This window comes from Canis lupus, chromosome 36 (assembly GCF_048164855.1).
Source record: "Canis lupus baileyi chromosome 36, mCanLup2.hap1, whole genome shotgun sequence".
Lineage (NCBI taxonomy): Eukaryota > Metazoa > Chordata > Mammalia > Carnivora > Canidae > Canis > Canis lupus.
Window position 1 is genome coordinate 5,264,630 of NC_132873.1, and position 17,315 is coordinate 5,281,944.

At 49.0% G+C, this 17,315-nt stretch overlaps 1 protein-coding gene across 3 annotated transcripts in view; it reads left to right on the top strand.

Annotated features, from left to right (window-relative positions):
* Nucleotides 1-12,341, top strand: part of NHEJ1 (non-homologous end joining factor 1) — an 82,356-nt gene extending 70,015 nt beyond the window's left edge. For all 3 annotated transcript variants that reach the window (XM_072813154.1, XM_072813155.1, XM_072813156.1), the window contains exons 6-8: nucleotides 10,586-10,703; nucleotides 11,276-11,394; nucleotides 11,821-12,341. In XM_072813154.1, coding sequence (XP_072669255.1) covers nucleotides 10,586-10,703; nucleotides 11,276-11,394; nucleotides 11,821-11,895 — 312 coding nt within the window. In that variant the 3' untranslated portion in view covers nucleotides 11,896-12,341. The remainder of the gene's footprint in view (nucleotides 1-10,585; nucleotides 10,704-11,275; nucleotides 11,395-11,820) is intronic.
* Nucleotides 12,342-17,315: the final 4,974 nt, after the last annotated feature.

Below are 17,315 nucleotides of genomic sequence, written 5' to 3' on the forward strand. Positions count from 1 at the left end.
GAACATATGTTTTCAGTTGTCTTTGGTAGAGACCTAGCAGTGCAATTGCTAGGTCATATAGTAACTTTACATTTAGCTTTTTGAGGAACTGCCAAATTGCTTTTCATGGTGGGTTATCTTTTATTAATAAATGTTTTAAATTGAAGTGTAAGATGTATATAGAAAAGTGCCCATGTCATAAGCGTATAGCTTGAAGAATTATTACAAAGTGCACATGGCCATATAATCAGTACCCAATCAAGAACTAGAAAGTTTCCAGTGCTCAGTACACACCCCCTCCACAGGATAACCACTATCCTGATTTCTAATATGATAGATTATGTTTGCCGGTTTTGAACTTCATGTAAATGGTATGATACGGTATATACCCCTTTGTGTGTCTGACTTCTTTCACTCAACAAAATGTTCTCAAGGTTTATCCATGTTGTGGTGAGCAGTGCTTTGTTAATTTTCATTTCTGGATAATCTTTCATTGTAAGATCATACCACAATTCATTTATCCATTTGCATTGGATATATACATAGAACTGGAAGGGTTGCTTCATAGTTATACACTGGATTTAATAGATCCTGCCAAACAGTCTTCCAAAGAGACTATATCAGTTTGTACTCACACAAGTAGCATCTTAGAGTTCTCCTTGTACCACACAACACTTGTATCACCTGCCCCTTCCCTTTTGGCCATTATAGTAAATATGTAGCAGTGCCCTGTTGTGGTTTTAACTTCCCTAAAAACTGAGGTCCTATACTTTTTCATGTAATTATTGGTCATTTAGATTTGACCAAGCCTTTTGTCAATTTTCTCTTGGATGATTTTGTCTTTTTCATATTGATTTTTAAGAGTTTTTTCACATATTCTTCTATTCTGGAAATGAGTCCTTTGTTGGTTATGTGTATTATGGGTACTTTCTCCCATTCTACAGCTGTTTTTGCTCTTAGTGGTGTTCTGTTGATGAGCAGAAGTTCCTAATTCTGGTGTAATCCAATTTATCAGTCTTTTGTGATTTGTGTCCTATTCAACTCTTACCTACCTAAGGTCATGAAGGTCAGGCCCTTATCATGTGTGTGTGTGTGTGTGTGTGTGTGTGTATGGGGAGGCAATGCATCACCCTACAGAGTAAAATTTCGTAGGGTGGACAGGACACTGTGTCACCCTACAGGGAGCAGGCAACAGGCGGGAGAGCGGGGAGGGCAGGGAGCCCCGTGAGATGACAGCCACCATGGGCTGTGTTCCCAGCTGTCAAGCGTGTAATCTGGAGTGAAAGAGAATCCCTTTAGTGGTAGAGGTCCTACAGAGAATACTAGCAGATCCTCTAAATCACCTCTGTGCCCTCTAGACCCAACTGACTGTCCTTGCTTCTCCCCTCAAACGGGAAAAAAAGAAAAGAAAAGAAAAGAAATCTGTACTCCTGAACAGTGCTTGTGGCCCGGGACAGGGATCCAGAGCCTTCAGAGCCAGGTGCCTGCCTCATAGCTGTGATTTTTGTTGTTATTAAACCTAATACGTTTTTTTCTTCCTGATTTTTACCACACGGTTTCATCTCCATTTGGGAAGAGGATGATGAGGTGGCTGGACTCGGGAGGGGTGCTTGACCATCGTTCAGACTGGTTGTCTCCCAGACGGGCTGGCCGGAGCCCCTCCCTGAGCCAGAGCGGACAGGAGCTGCTTGTTCTTGGAGCAGGAGTGGGAGCTGCTGCTGCAGTTTCTGAGGGGCTCCGAGGATTCCTCCCCCCCAGGAAACCACTCTGGTCCCCCAGCCCCTTTGCTGCTTGTTAGGCGCTCTCCAGACTAGAAAGCCACGGTTTGTGCTGGGGCTGGGTGGGGCCTCGGGGACAGTTTAGGCTCAGCCCTGCAGAGGGGAGGGGTGGCTATGGAGTGAGCAAAGGGTCACAGCTTAGGCTGTACCATTTGCTTGTCACCTTGAGAAGTTCCACCTTGTCTAGCAAAACCCCCTTTCAGAGGCAGCCACCACAAAGGGCTCTTATGAGCACAGCGGCCCCTGCCCCCACTTCCACTTCCACTCCCTTTACCATTATTTTTCTTTTGGGGGCAGAGCTGAGGGGCCTTCCTGCTATGACTTTGAGGGGCTGTACTTATTTTAAAAGGAGATTTAGAGTCTAGAGCCTCCCTGTACCAAGAGACTCCTTTTGCTGATTTTCTAGTACCATTGGAGGACACCCTAAGGCTTGAGTAAGGCTTTCCTTCTCTGGAGGGCCTTTTGTCTTTTCCTCTCTCAGCCTCTTGGGCCATTTGGGGATTTAAGAAGCAGGTGAGGGCTAGCTTCTAGTACTAGGCCTCAGAACAAGGACCAGCGTCCTTCTGGGGAAGTGGGAGGCGGGGGCAGAAGGGAGGAATGCCCATCTCCCTGGGTAACTCTAAGAGGTATTATAGCATGGTGGTTCAAGTGTAGGTTCTGGGCTTCGGCCTCCTGGGTCTTCTACTTCAGCATCCTACCAGTTTCTAGCTGTGACCTTGGCTGGGTTACTTAACCTCTCTGAGCCTTTGTTTTCTCATATATAAGATGAGAATGATTTTAGTGCCTCATTGACAGGGTTACTATGGAGATTAATTGAGATAACGCATTAAAATGCTTAGCCTCATACCTGGTACACCAGAAGCATCCCAGAATGGTAATCTTACTGATACTATTCAGGCCATGTGTTTGGACATCTCTCTTATGGTCTCCCTTCCCATCTCTTATCTCTTCTTCTTCTTCTTCTTTTTCAAAGATTTTATTTTTATTTAACAGAGAGAGAGAGAGAGACAGCACTTGCGGGGGGAGCAGCAGAGGAAGAGGGAGAAGCAGATTCCCCACTGAGCAGGGAGCCCCATGCGGGGCTCGATCCCAGGACCTTGAGATCATGACCTGAGCTGCAGGCAGACACTTAACAGACTGAGGCACCCAGGCGGCCCCTCATCTCTCATCTCTTCTGACTGTACAGCCCAGGGAGCTAGCTGGGCCTCAAAGTGGAAACAGAAAAATCTGAATAACATAAGTAGAACTGGACTTTATCTCAAACTGTTTTGAACTTGCACATATCTTATCTCCATTGCATTTCCAGCACCAAGAGAGAAAGAGAGAGAGAGAGAGAGAAAGGCAGCGAAATGATCCCATAAGAAGGGCAGGCCACAAAGAAAGTGATTTAGCAACTTGAGATCTCATACCTGCAGGCCTGAATGTATGAATGGATATATGCAGCCGTTCCCCCACCTTGTTTTAACGTGAGGAGGGGCCAGGTGGATTGGACTGGATGTGCAGCTCCCAAACACATGATTCCGTTCAGGCCTTTCTGTGTCCTCTCCCACGCAGAGCTGGGCGCTGAGTGGGTGGGGGCTCAGGGCCTCAGGGGGAGCTCGGGGCTGCAGGGAGAGCAGGGCCGGGTTAGCCGCACCGCCAGGTCAACGGCGGCCGCCAGAGTGGTCAGGGTAAGGCCTGGCGTGGCCCAGACCCAAACAAAGCTAAAGCAGACCAAACACAGGAGCAGCCTCAGCTGTCTGGTCTTGGCGTGCCATCTCAAGGGCAGCGTGCCTTGGGCGCTTAGGGTACCGTGTGCTCTCCCAAATCAGCGAGATTTGCAATCAGTGGGCTGAGAGACTCAGGGCTGTTCTGTGAGGCCCAAGACAGAGGCTGGATCTTGCCCGAAGCTCTGAAAGAGCTCCTTCGAGAGCCGAGCCGCTATGAAATAATTGAAGTGAGGAGGAGGGAGAGGGAGCTGGTGGTCTCTGGGGCACCCGGACATCACCCTTCCCTCTGTCCTAGTAACATTTTTTTCTCTCAGACTCTGAAGAAATGCTGAGATTAATCCCATCAAAACACATTTATCTCTTCACAGTGTGCATGATGTGTCTGCAGCTCATGTTTTTCTTCTTTCCAAAGAGCCTTTGTTGAGTGTGTGTGTGGTTTGGGAATGGAAATGGCATAGTCTCTTGCACAAGGCACACTCCGGGCCAGGAAGTGGTGGTGAGAAGGGGCTCCCGGCTGAAGCATCATTGGACAAGTTGGGCTACGTGGAATGCTTTTGCTGCAGATTTTTTGGGGGAGCAGGCTGTTTGTGGAGAGGTTAGCTTCACTCTCCACTATGGTACCCACCCCACCAGAAAGAGTATAAGGGGGAGTGAGTGTGAGACCTGAGACCTTGACCTCTGCAGGGGGGGTGTCTTGAACTCTGGGAGAGCAAAGGAGATCTTTGAGAAGCAACAGGGCAGGTTTGGGGGAGATGAGGAGACATATATATACTGAGCAGGCGACCTTTACATTATTGCATGTGTGGCCCTTTCCAGCGTCTCACGAAAGTAAGCACTGGTAGGCAGCCTCGTTTTTCTGGTAAGGACTGTAGCCACTGAGTGGCAAAGCAAGGATCCAAAGCTGGTACCTGCTGATACGGAAGCCAGGCAGCCTTGGTCCTTACCAGAGTCTCAGGGGGGGGTCCGTGTGTCAATGGTGGACAGGGAGCTATTGGTCGGTTACCAGCTAGGGTTCCCATGACCGTGTGTCCCTGCTCTGGGCGTTGACTAGTCACTGAATTGTTGGAAGAGCATATGTTTCGGGCTGCAGCAGGGAAGGGTTAATATTTGGGTCAGACCTGGGTTTTTTTGTATGCACTATAGCATTAAGGCTTTTCTTGAGCCTCCTTGGCACTGGGCCGGGGCCAGGCAAGAAAAGTCTCAGTTTGCCTTACAAAGGAAAGGGACAGATATTTCTGGGTACTTACTCTACTCTCTCATTTAATCCTTTCATGAACCCTGATACAGATATTGTTTGTCTCAGCACCGCCCCCCCGCCCGCCCCGTCCATCTATCCATCCCTCCATTCTCTCTCAAGAAGCAAACCTTGACGAGTGTAATAACTGCCCAAAGTGTTCCCACTAGCAGGTAGACCTAAGGTACAAATCCGGGTCTTTGGGTTCTCAAGCCAGACCTTAAAGCTTGTTTCAACTTCTCTTTTTTCTTCGAAGAATTTTTTTCCTAATCCCTGGATAATCTTGCTGCTTCCTCTTTGAGTGAGAAGCCACTTGTGCCTTTCTCTTTTTAAACCGTGATACTTCCCCTGGGCGTTGGGTTCATCTTTCCTCCTGCTCTCACCCTTTTGCTACTAAAGCTGGGTCTGTGCTATGGACCTAGGGGTCATTTCAGGTTTTCTTTGGTCTAGGGATTTATTTTAGGTTTCTGGGTCATCCCCCTGTGACATCTACCTTCTGCCCTGGAGTGGAGTGATCCTTGACTCCACTTGAATGATACACCTCACTCCATCAGCAAATCTTGCCGGCCATGCCTTCAGATATACCCAGAATCTGGTCACTTCACGCCACCTCCCTTGCTGCCACTCAGGCCCAGGCTCCCACCACCTTCCACCTGGTCACCCTAGCAGACTTCTAGCAAATCTGCCCACTTGGTCTCTTGTCCTTCAACACTCAGAATGATGCTTTTAAAATGTGAATCAGATCATTTCACTCCCCTAGAAGCTCTAATGGCTTCCCATCTCACGGAACAAGCTAACATGCTACATTAACTCGCGTTTTCAAATAAATACACAGACATGAATGCACCAACCTGCCTTGCCCATCCTCCGATACTGGGTGACCATCTAACTGATTGTGCTAACTGGGACCTAATAGGAGAGAAAGAGACCTCTATTAATAAACAGCAACAGGCGTGAGCCAGGGCTGGACCCAGGCACACTGGGAATCTGGTCCCTTGACCCAGATAGCCACGTGGATCATTCTCTCACTTCTGTTTGGGTCTTTTAAGAACATTACCCTGTCAGCGAGGCCTTCTTTGGCCTCTATTCAGAATTGTAACACATTCCAGTCCTTATCTTGTAGTGCCTGTGCCGATGTATTTTTCCCTGTGGTGCTGTCACCATCTGATAGCATGTTTGTGTATGTTTTAATTAGCTATGTGTTTGTTGTTGACCGCCCCCCCCCCGCCCCAGAGTGTAGACTTCAAGAGGGCAGGGGATTTTTTTCTTTTTTATCTCTTGTTCAATCTGTTATATCCCTCGCATCTCAATCATCCTGAACACTGTAGATGGTTAGTAAATATTTGTTGGGTGAATGGATTGAGGGTGAAGAGGAGCACTGGGGAGGAGTTCTGTTGGTAGAGTCTTTCCCAGTAGAGTCCTCATTCTAAACCATTTTTTTGTTGTTATTCTTCTCTATTTATCTTGGTAACCCTTTGGCAATGTGAGACGTTAGAAGAAGTTTCCAATGTGCCCTTAACTCTAAACAGAGCTGGTGATGAAAATGTCCATGATTTCCTAAAGGGAGGCTTGAGCTCTCCAGGGCAGGGAGTTTGTGAGATCTACTGGCATAGTTTACCAAGTTGCGAGTTAAGAGGGAAGAGAGGAACTCCTACCCTCAGGAACTTGTGTGTTGGGGGCCCTGCCCTGAAGGGTGTGCTACTATGATGGTTGAGAGCTGCACCCGGCTTCTGGGGCTGGTGCTAGCCCAGAAGACCTGCTCAAGGCTGATGCTGGGGAGTTCCGGTTGGCGTGCTTCCACTCTCTCTTCTGTCCCCTACACCTGTCTCCTGGGCCATGGGCCCACATTGGTAGGGTGAGCAGTATGTCAGGGTCCAGCCTTTCCTTACTCAAGATTCTAAAGGTTTCTTTCCTGAAACAGCCTCAGAGAAAGAAAGGATGGAGAGTAGGGTGGGAAATCTGACCTTCCTTTCTTCCTTCCTTCCTTCCTTCCTTCCTCCCTCCCTCCCTCCCTCCCTCCCTCCCTCTCTCTCTCTCTCTTTCTTTCTTTCTTTCTTTCTTTCTTTCTTTCTTTCTTTCTTTCTTTCTTTCTTTCTTCTTTCTTTCTTTCTTTCTTTCTCTTTCTTTTTTCAAGATTTTATTTATTTATTTGAGAGAACTCTAGCAGGGGCTGGAGGGGCAGAGGGAGAGGGAGAAGCAGGCTCCCCTGAGCAGGGAGCTCAACTCAGGGCTCTATCTCAGGACCCTGAGATCATGACCTGAGCTGAAGGCAGATGCTTAACCAACTGAGCCACTCATTCCTGATGGAAAGCGACAATTGGATCTTTCCAGCAGATCCTGCTGGGGTCACAGAGCAGGAGGGAGTCTTGGATTTCTGGACCACTGGAAGTGAGTCTGAGACCTCCCAGCGGCGATGGGAGTAACACACACATCTCCGCTAAAGAGGGGAGTTTGGGTGCTAGGAACCGATGTGGGCTGCAGTAGGGAAAAGGAGGAGAAATAAAATGCCCTATGGGATTTCTGTAGCTTTGATTTTCCTAGAGTTCCTGAGATGGCCAGACAGCAGGGGCCAAAGTCCCAGTGAATTGGAAATGGGAAAGCAGTGTAGCTCTGTGTCCCCTGGAGGGTCAGAGTCTAGCAGTTCAGTTAGTGAAGAGGTTCAAAACGTAGCAGGCAGTCTACAAAGGCAAACCCAGAGGATGCTTCTGACCCCTCACCCTGGATTCAGTATTCATTTGGAGCCCAGCAAACCTTGGCAAGCTCAGGTGTAGTAGAGAAAGCCACTTGGTGAAACAAAAGGAAACTCCCAGGGGCATGGCCTTAGTTCAGAAAACCAAGCCCTTAGCAACCTGGAGGGTATGAATTTAGCCTTCTGGTTTTATTTCCCACAAGGTACATCAACATATCCCGTCTTTTCACACCTTTGTGTTTCAAATACTTCTCCACATTCCCGGTGGGACTTTGCAAGGCTAGACGGATACCTCCTCCCCTTGGTCCCCCCCACTTCCCCCCAGGCTTTTTGCAGGACTATCAGAATTCCTCCCTTTCTTCTTCTCTGGGTTATTACCCTTCTTTATAACTCTGTGACAGCACAACGCTTGGAAAAAACCCTAAATCTGCCTGTTCCACGCACTTGAACTTAAACTCTTTGAGGCAGGGACTCTGTCTTACTTAACCTGTAACTAACTCAGTCCCGTTCTGAGGAGAGAGGGAAGCCTGCATCTCTCCCGGAGTGCCTAACTCACAGCAGGATCTCAATAGCTTTTTGCTGCGTAGAATTGATTCTGGGTTAATCAGATGAACGCATTCCACAGTAGACCGACCTGTCTCCTCTGCCCTCCCCGCTCTGGGCAGTGACCCGCTTTGCGGCTGGTACACCTTGCTCCTGGCTCCTTCGTACTTATGGCAGGGGGCACTGCTGTTTGCTTTTCTTAGGCCTGACCGGCCTTTGATCTCGGCCGCCTGCCCCAGCTCCCAGCACAGGAAGCCAGTGTTCCTCCTTCCCAGGCCCAGGGGCCTTTCTGCTTCCTTTGCCTTGCATCTCATGAGGATCAGCCTAGGGAATCAGTGATGATGGGAATGACTGGGATTGAGGGAGGGCCTCAGCCCCTGAGGGTTCCAGGTGGGGCCAGCTTCTCAGGGAGAACCTCCAGATTCTCTGTTCACTTCTTTGCTGTCACCTGCCAGGGCTTAGTCCTGAGCTGGATGGCAACTGAGGCGAGCCATCAGCAGTGTAGGCGCAGGTGGATGTGACCCTGGGAAAGGCTGTCTGGCCCTTTTGACTAAAACTCTGCCGTGTAGAAAGGTGAATAGGGGAGTCATTATATGTGTCAGCCCTGAGGCCACCCTGTCTGGATTCTGATCCTGCTCCGCTGCTATCTAGTTGGAGCCACCTCAGTAAAATGGGATCATACTAGTGCCTACCATGTTCATTCATTCACGGGTAGTTATAGAGCCCCTACAACAGTCTAGGTGCCAGGGAAACAGGGAATAAGACCAAATGGGTTAATACATTTAAATGCTTAGGACAGTGTCTAGCACACAGTAAATATGCAGCAAATGTACCAATGTTCTTTCCTTCTTTTTTAAAAAAGATTTTATTTATTTATTTATTTATTTGAGAGAGAAAGAGAGAGAGCATGAGCCTGGGGTAGGAGCAGAGGGAGAGGGAGAAGCAGGCTTCCCACTGAGCAGGGAGCCCAATGTAGGGACTCGATCCCAGAACCCTGAGATCATGACCCAAGACAAAGGCAGACACTTAGCCAACTGAACCACCCAGGCACCTCCCAATATTCTGTTTCTAGTACTTTTCTGAGAGTACTCAGGTGGGATAACTTTTGACAACAACTGCAGGACCAGATCTCTCGGAGACAGGGAAGGACAGAGGAAGGCCCAGGATATAGGTTCTGTCTTTGGACTTAGGCTCAGGACGGCACTGGCTTTCGTGGCCTCTCATTTCTGCCCCTTCATTTTGAGACTCAGTACAGGAGCTGGCTAAAGATCGCCCTAGAAAACGTAGGAGTCTATTTGGTTCCATGGAAAGGGCAGCAAGGGGTGACCTGGGACTGCTGAGATTTTGCCTCACCTATTTGTACAGAGAGCACCGTGCCTACCAAGCTGCGTGTGGAGAAGCCTACGAGAGGCAGGCCACGTTTCTTGAGCAATCTGAAGGGAGGTCCTGGAGACATGAGAGATAAGGAAGGAGACCAGCTGTTGGCCTTTCCACTGTCAGGGCTCTCAGGCTGTAGGGGATGTAGGTGGAGCTGCAAGAGGACAGGACTTGGAGGAGCTGACACTGAGGAGCATGGGCATGGGAGGGAATGGCGGACAGCCTGAGAGTTTGCCTTCATTTCCAGTTTGCTCCTCCGGGCTCTTTTATTTCTGCTGTGATTGCTGGCCAGGAGCAACTGCGTTCTGACTCAAGTCTCCTGATTCATTATCTGTGGTTTCCAGTGAAAGTCCAAACCTGATACAGTCCTTACAGAAGGTCAGGGTGGAGTACAAATGGATGCTACATTTCCTGGGAATCTGCAAGTATTTCAGCCACCATCATACTCAGGGGGAGATAATCATGACTGGTGCAGCACACTGCTTCTCCTGCTTTCTCGCCTCCGTCCTTCTCCCACGGAGGGTCTTCAGAAATGAATGCCTTTATAGCACAGAGCAAGTGCCCTTGACGCGAGATGCAGGTCGATCCAGGATTCTTGGGTTGGTGCCCTGTGAGCTACTGGCATGGCCTCCCCGGAGACCTGCTAGCTTGGCTAGCCTCCTCGGAGACCTGCTAGCTTGGAGCCATGATGATGTGCGTGCACAGGTGAAGTAATTCTAGGTCCTTTCCAAGACCGTAAAGCGCAGCCAGTTTAAGGACCCCTGGATACCATATGCCTTCAACTCATTTTTACTGCACTTTCCTCTGCCTTCTGCCATCACTCTGAGTCTGTTAAGCCAAGTGTACGAAACCTGAACTAGGCAAAGCATTTTCCTGTGGTTGTAAAACCGTGGTTCATTCACAGCAAAGGAAACAGGTGAATAGAATGTGATGATGGAAATATTTCTCAACTTTCTTCCCATCATCACCTTGCTCAGGAACTTCCCCTTTTATTTTTTATTTTTATTTATTTATTCATGAGAGACACAGAGAGGGAGGTAGAGACATAGGCAGAGGGAGAAGCAGGCTCTCTGTGGGGAGCCCAATGCAGGACTCTATCCTGGGACCCCAGGATCATGACCTGAGCTGAAGGCAGATGCTTAACTGGCTGAGCCACCCAAGCACCCCCCTCCATATAAATTCTTTTGGGGCTGATGCCAGTCCTTCCAGTGGGATATCAAACTCCTTTTATCTGGCAATACAGGATAACCAGTGACTGCATCTCTTCTCTCCGTAGAAACTACCAGAGGCATGCAGTGTAGGCAACGGAAGACCCTTTGTCACAAATTTACAGAGTCTGTATATGGCAGTCACCAGACAAGAGATCCAAGTGAGACAGGAGCATCTAGGCACCGGTAAGTAGCTCCAGGGATATTTGGTTTCCCTGGGTGTAGAGTTAAGGTGTAGGGTTGTACACCATCCAAAATGGTAGCTCTAGCCTCTTGCGACTATCTAAATTTAAATTAAATACAAATGAAACAAAATGAAAAATACCTGTCCTCATTTGCTGTAGCCACGTCTGAAATGCTCAGTAGCCACATGTGGCCGGCGGCTACCAAGTCTGACAGCACAGATGCAAAACATTTCCCTCACTGCAGAAACTTCTGTTGGAACTGGTCTTGGTGCTTAGGAGAATTAGTGAGAGGACCAGGAGAAAGATTCATCTCTCTACCTGAGACCTGGTAGGAGACGTCTGTTGACATCAAAGAAACTCTTACCCTATGTAGTTAAAGTGGGCCTGGAGAACCTTCAGAGTAGAAACAGGGCTTGCTGAGGATGAGCTGGAAGTTAGATTTGTGGCTACTTCTGTCTGTTTATATATTAGTACTAAACTCTGGCCTCAGTCAGAATGCTTGGTAAATGCTAATGCCTCCTTGGTAAGAAGAAGGCATTTATCACAGTCTTCCCTTGGTCTTTCTGATTTCAGAGGACCTTCAGCCATCAAGCAGTGCCTCCCCACCAGGAGCTGAAAACCAACTTGTGAACCAGCCCAAAGAGCTGATCTCTTCGGCACCATCCCTCCCAGTGCCTGAGAAAGAGTCCACAGTGAGTCATGTATCTGTAGCCCCAGAGACAGAGATCCTTGGAGTTGTCACCTAGTTGATGCTGCCTGAACAATATTGGAGGATATTTGTAACCAGGCCATCAGATTATGCATTTATAGATGGGGAGTCATGGTCTTTCATGTCTTACCTTGGTATTTCCTCTCTGCAATTCCTGTACTGAGTGAAGGACTTTGACTCCTTCTCTGCCTTATCCCACTTCCAGGGATGGTCTGTGAGGTTGTTCCTCAGGGGAGAAGGGCTGTACGCATGGCATAGAGTCCTCTATCACATTCGTTGCCTGACATAGACTTCAAAACACCGGTTTCAGCCACTCATCCCAACCAGAGCCACAGGAGCAAGATGGTCCCTCCTGACTTACGTGGATCTGTTCAAAACCTCTATTAATTTGGGTTCCTTTTCTTTCTAGGGTACTTCAAGCTCTAGGCAGAGGCCTCAGCTGTCAAAGGTGAAGAGGAAGAAGCTAAGGGGGCTCTTCAATTAACCTGTCACTGTCTCAACTGCTGAGGACGGACTTGGAGAATGGTTTCCTCGTGGCACCTTGAAAGGAGCTCCCATAGCAGCAGTATCTCCGAGACAGTGTTATATAGTCAGAGTCCCCGCTGCAAGGGTGAAATAGCAGGAGTTCATGTGCACAGGCATGGGTCCTGTTAACCCAGGGAATCTTGGCTCCCACCCATTGGGCATTGACCTTCCCTATCCAAGTGGAAGCCAGCTTCTGAGAACCCCATACCTTCCTCTCTTTTGTTGGAGGTTCTCCAGACCCAGGATCCTCCCATGGACTTTAGGTACAGAGGGCAAGTCAGCCAAAATGCACAACATGCTCAGGAAGCCTCATCTACCTTTCTCAAGAGTCCCTTGCCAGTCCCAGGTGCTCCTCAGAGACGCACTTCTCTTTTAAGCCTGGAATAAAAAATCCTCTGCTTTTGAGATTGCTTATTCTGTGGAACACAGAACCAACTTCTTTCACTTTACTGGGCCCCACCCATTGTTGTCTCTAGATGAAGTTTAGGCTCTCGATTTGCTCCTTCAGATTCTTCTCATGCTTCTCGTGTGGCCTGTGCTAAGCCTCCATTTGGGAACTTTGATCTCGAGAACTCTCTCCGTGCTGGACACAGCACAGAACAGATTGCTGCTATTCTCCTTTGCCCAACTTCATGTAGGGTGTTTTTTTGTTTTTCTGTCTGTTTCCAAGGCATAGACAACAGACTAAACCACAATATGGGATTGAAATTATAAAGAGCTCCGAGCACAAGGGCTGAGGTAGTTTCCCACTGGAGTGGGAGAGAAAGGGATTTTATTCTCCCATCCTTCATGTCACTTCAAATAACATGGTAACTAGGAGAATTTGAAAAGATAGGACAGCAGGGAACAGAAATGGCCACAGAGTTCTCAGAATTGGCCTAGAGAATGAATAGTGCTTCACAGGGGGGAAAAAAAAAAAGGTGAAGTTTGGGAATGGACGCCTGGGTGGCTCAGTGGTTAAGGGTGTGGCTTGGGCTCAGGGCGTGATCCTGGGGTCCTGGGATCGAGTCCTGCATTGGGTTCCCCACAGGGAGCCTGCTTCTCCCTCTGCCTATGTCTCTGTCTCTCTCTGTGTCTCTCATGAATAAATAAAAATCTTAAAAAAAAAAAAAGGCAAAGTTTGTAGGAGATAGGCAGCATCTTAGAAAGCCAGCTCTATGGGCCTGTCTGGCAAGATTTAGCAGACCGGGATTGGCAAAGTCCCTTGGACTTTTCTGCTATGTTTTCTCTATAGGTAAGACCATCTGAAACATTACTTTGGAGAGACAAGAAAAAAGTAGAGCTCAGATGTTCGCTGAGAGCTGTTAGGTGGAGGAAGGAATCGGGGCAGAACCCACGGAGGCCTTTCCTGGCTTATTTACTTACAATGATCAAGCCTCCTTCTCCCCATGCCTTCGTGGTCTGGGACGGGTATTTCTGTCCTTCTTTCAGGTCATGGGGAAGAGGACAACCCAAGCAATAGTAAAATAATAATGATTATAATAAGAACATCACTAATAATAAGCAGCTAACGGTTACTGAGCAGTTAATATACACCACATGCTCTAATAAGTGCCTGACATTGAATCCTCACAGCATCATATGAGGAAGATACTGTTAACCCACTTGGAAATAGAGTCTCGAAGTGGTTAAGTGACTTATCAAAGGTCACACAGCTAATAAGTAACCACCAGCATTTGAACCCAGACTTCTGAGTTATTAATTGCATTTGTTTATGTATGACTGACATTTTCTGGGAAGGGTGTTAGGCCTTCTTCCCCATCTTCCATGTAACCATCCTTCTCCTCTGCCCCTGCTCCTGTCAGTGGGATCTTCTAGCTCCCACTGGCTCTTCACAGCAGGAGCCTTTGGGGGCTCCAGGACCCCCCATGCTTTTACTGGCCAGGGGAGCCTGAGAACTCCACCAGGGCTCATTCTCAGGTACCACTGATAGTGCTGCCTCCAGACCACAGTGCCCCAGGATATGCCCCCCAGTCGGGACTGTCATTGAAGTGATCTGGGGACAACATGAAAACAATCCATCAGGTGGCTCACTTTGTCCTTTAGTTTCTTTTTTGGCATAATTTAGATAGCCAGATTTGGACATATGAAAGTATGAGGCCACATGGACTTGCCCAGCAATCTGAGGGGAAATCAGGCTGCTTCACCCTGGATGATCCCTCTGTGCTAAGACTACCATCTTAAGAGCATGTATATTTTTTCCCTAGTTTTTCTTTTAAAGTAGGCTCCACGCCAACCGTGGAGCCCAGTGTGGGGCTTGAACTCACAACCGAGATCAAGAATCAGACACTCAACCTCCTAAGCCATCCAGACACCCCAAGAATGTGCAGTTTTAGTCAGAGGGGGCTCAGGGGTTTGTGAAGCCCCTAAAATTGCGAGTAAAACTCTAAGAGCATAACTTTTTCATGTTCTCAAAAGGATGCATGACTTTTTCTTTTTAAAGGTTAAGTAAGGGCATCTCCCTGCCACTGCCCCCTTTGCCTCAAAGGTTGCTGCCTCCATGGGGATTGGCCTAAACACATCCTCAGAGTAGCGTTGCTCCCGGAGGCTCTGTCTTGGGTGGGTATTCCTGCCCTGAAGCTCTTGCCCCCCCAGAGCTAGGGGTGGTGGTTGAGGATCCTGGGGCAACTCCCTGGAAATCCTGGCCTCCACAGATTGGCGTAGCCAGGCTGTATTCCAGCCCTGCCCCCTGGCTTGGCCACCCCCTCAACCCCCCAGGCTCCCAGCCTGGCCCAACCCCCACCCCACATGCACATAAAAGGGTCGAATTCTCGTGGCTGCTCCATAAATTTTATTCCGTAAATATTAGTTTTCCCTGTGTTTAATAAAGCAGTGGCCCACCTCCCCGCCTACCCGCCCGCTCCCCGGGGCCGGGGCTGGGGCCAGGGCTGGCTGGTGGGAGAAGGGACTCTTTCAATTGCTTTGGAGTATTTTTAGAAAAAAAAATAATATAAGGTGGTTTACACGGAGCAAGCCAGCAAACCAGGAGCAGGACTAGGGACCTCGAGGAAGTTCCTGCAGCAACTGGACCTAAAAAATAGGGAAATAGCGCCACCTAGGCTGCAAGGCCTACTTGGCCTCGCCGCCCGCTCCCCTGCCCCCACCGCCGGCGGGACAGGCAAGCTCTTTGCTGGAAGAGAAATCCTCGGCCCTTAGCGCTCCAGCCCGGCAGCACCTCCTCCAGTCAGGCCCCACTGCGGGGAAGGGCTTTCCTGGCCCACCTCGAGGGCAGCGCCCCAGCCGCCTCCTGGACAAGTCCCACCAGGCTCCCGGGTCAAGGAGGGAGCGTCTCCAAAGGCTGGAAAAGTTCTTGAGAAGGGGAAAAGGAGCTGCTGCTTTCCATCTTCCCACGGAACCCTGAGCAGCTCACCCTGGAAATCCTGGAGGGTGAGGTAGCCAAGAGAGAGATCAGGAGGGAATCTGTCCCTGGCACAGCCGGGTCCCTCCCCGGGACTGATGCACTTCACCTACAGGGAGCACTTGGCAGGGAAGAGAGCTGGTCAAGGGTCTTGAACCCTCAGCCCGACTGCTTCTTAATTGTGTCTGGTGGTGCCTTCGAACTCCCGCTTCTGGCCTTCCTAGTTGCTGCAACCTCCCCTCCTCGCAGCCCTCACCTCCCCTCGCCCTGGTCAGCTGGTGAGGAGCGGGAGTCTCAAGTGTCAGTCTCTGAACAGTAAAGGCAGGAGGAGGGGGAATGGGAAAGGCCACAACCTAGTCTTTTGATGTCACCAGAGGCATCTCCTTCTCTCCGCAATTACTCTGCCTCTCATTCTCTCCTTTTTTACAAAACTAGGAAGATTGCTCCCAAGAGTCTAGGGGAAACCCAAAATCCTCTTAATAACCCTTTCTTGGGCCTCAGTGGTTGAGTGTCTGTCTTTAGCTCAGGTCGTGGTCCTGGGATCGAGTCCTGCATCGGGCTCCCTGCATGGAGCCTGCTTATCCCTCTGCTTATGTCTCTGCCCCTCTCTCTCTGTCTCTCATGAATAAATAAATAAAATCTTAAAACAACAACAACAAACTTTCCTCATGATGTAAGAAGAAGCTCTTTATCTGTTACGCCTATGCCCTCACTATGTGTGCTACTAATATAATCTGTGTTATAGACATATTTCCTACATGTCTTTTGTGGTCACCCTTTCATACTCTCAAGGAGTAAAATATTCTTTGAGAATAGAGTCCGTTTTTAACCCTAACTCAGAAAATAGCACCATGGTGGTATTATAACTACCAAATGGTGCGACTTTATGTTAACTAGGTTCTGATTAAGATCAGGATGTATGCTTTTCTTTTTTTAAAGACGAACATGGGGCTCGAACTCACAACAAGATGAAAAATGACGTGCTCTACCCTCTACCAACTGAGCCGGCCAGGCACCCCCCAGGACTTACACTTTCCTAAGCTCTGACCTGAAGTATTTTCTATATTCTGGCTTTCCTGAAGAAGAAGAAACTGTTCAAAACTACAGGAAGACCCCGGCCTTAGAGCTTAAGGCCCTGGGTTCCTAGTTCCTCTTATGAATATCAGTACATGCGTGGGCTCATAGAATTGCAGTGGGTTATGCTGGGCACTCACAGAGAGGAACGTCGGAAGGGAAGGGAGCCCCACGTTGGAGGGAGAGTTTTCCCTAACTGCCATGACCTTCTGGAAGCTGCTACCGGTTATTCTTGTCGTGGGCCCCGTATTGTTCTATGCGCCCCCCTCCCCATATTTTGTTGCACAGGGTGTCAGAAGATCCCACCCTGAGGGGAAACATCCAGATAGGGAGAGTATGAGTTAGCTTGTGTGGTGCGTGTGTGCGCGATGTAGAGGGGACCTAGGGAATCCCTCACTACTCGAGCTGGAAGCCCGTCTAGCCTCTGTCTTTCGTTCCAGGCCCTTGGAGGAATACTTTTTCCATCTCCCGAGACTTTGCTTTATGGTAGTCCCTTAGGCTTCCTCTCAACTCCGGGGTCTCATTTCTTTACCCTGGCATGCAGGAAGTCATTAGGTGGCACCAAAGCATTCCAGAAAGGCTCATTTGCTCTTGCAAGCTGTTAAGTCCTACCTGCCCTTGGTTTTTCTCTCCTGGAGCCCAGCAGGTTCTGCTGTGCTTTCTACACTCCTGGACACTTTGAATGAGTGCTAGCCTCTCAGCACCTAACTCTCATGGGTTCCTGAGAGTCTGGGCCAGCTTAGGGGAACCCGGAAGAGGCGCTGGAAGGACTCCAGGGTGTGGGGAGCACACAGCCATTGACTCACCTGGGAAGATTGTGCCAGGATTACTTGTCCTGCTGGGCCAAGGGCCAGGAGTTAAAGGAGCATGCAGTGCCACACTCTTCCTCCCCTCACTTTGGGACCCAGAACAGAAGCAGGGCTAGAATTGGGGAGTAGGGCTTGGGG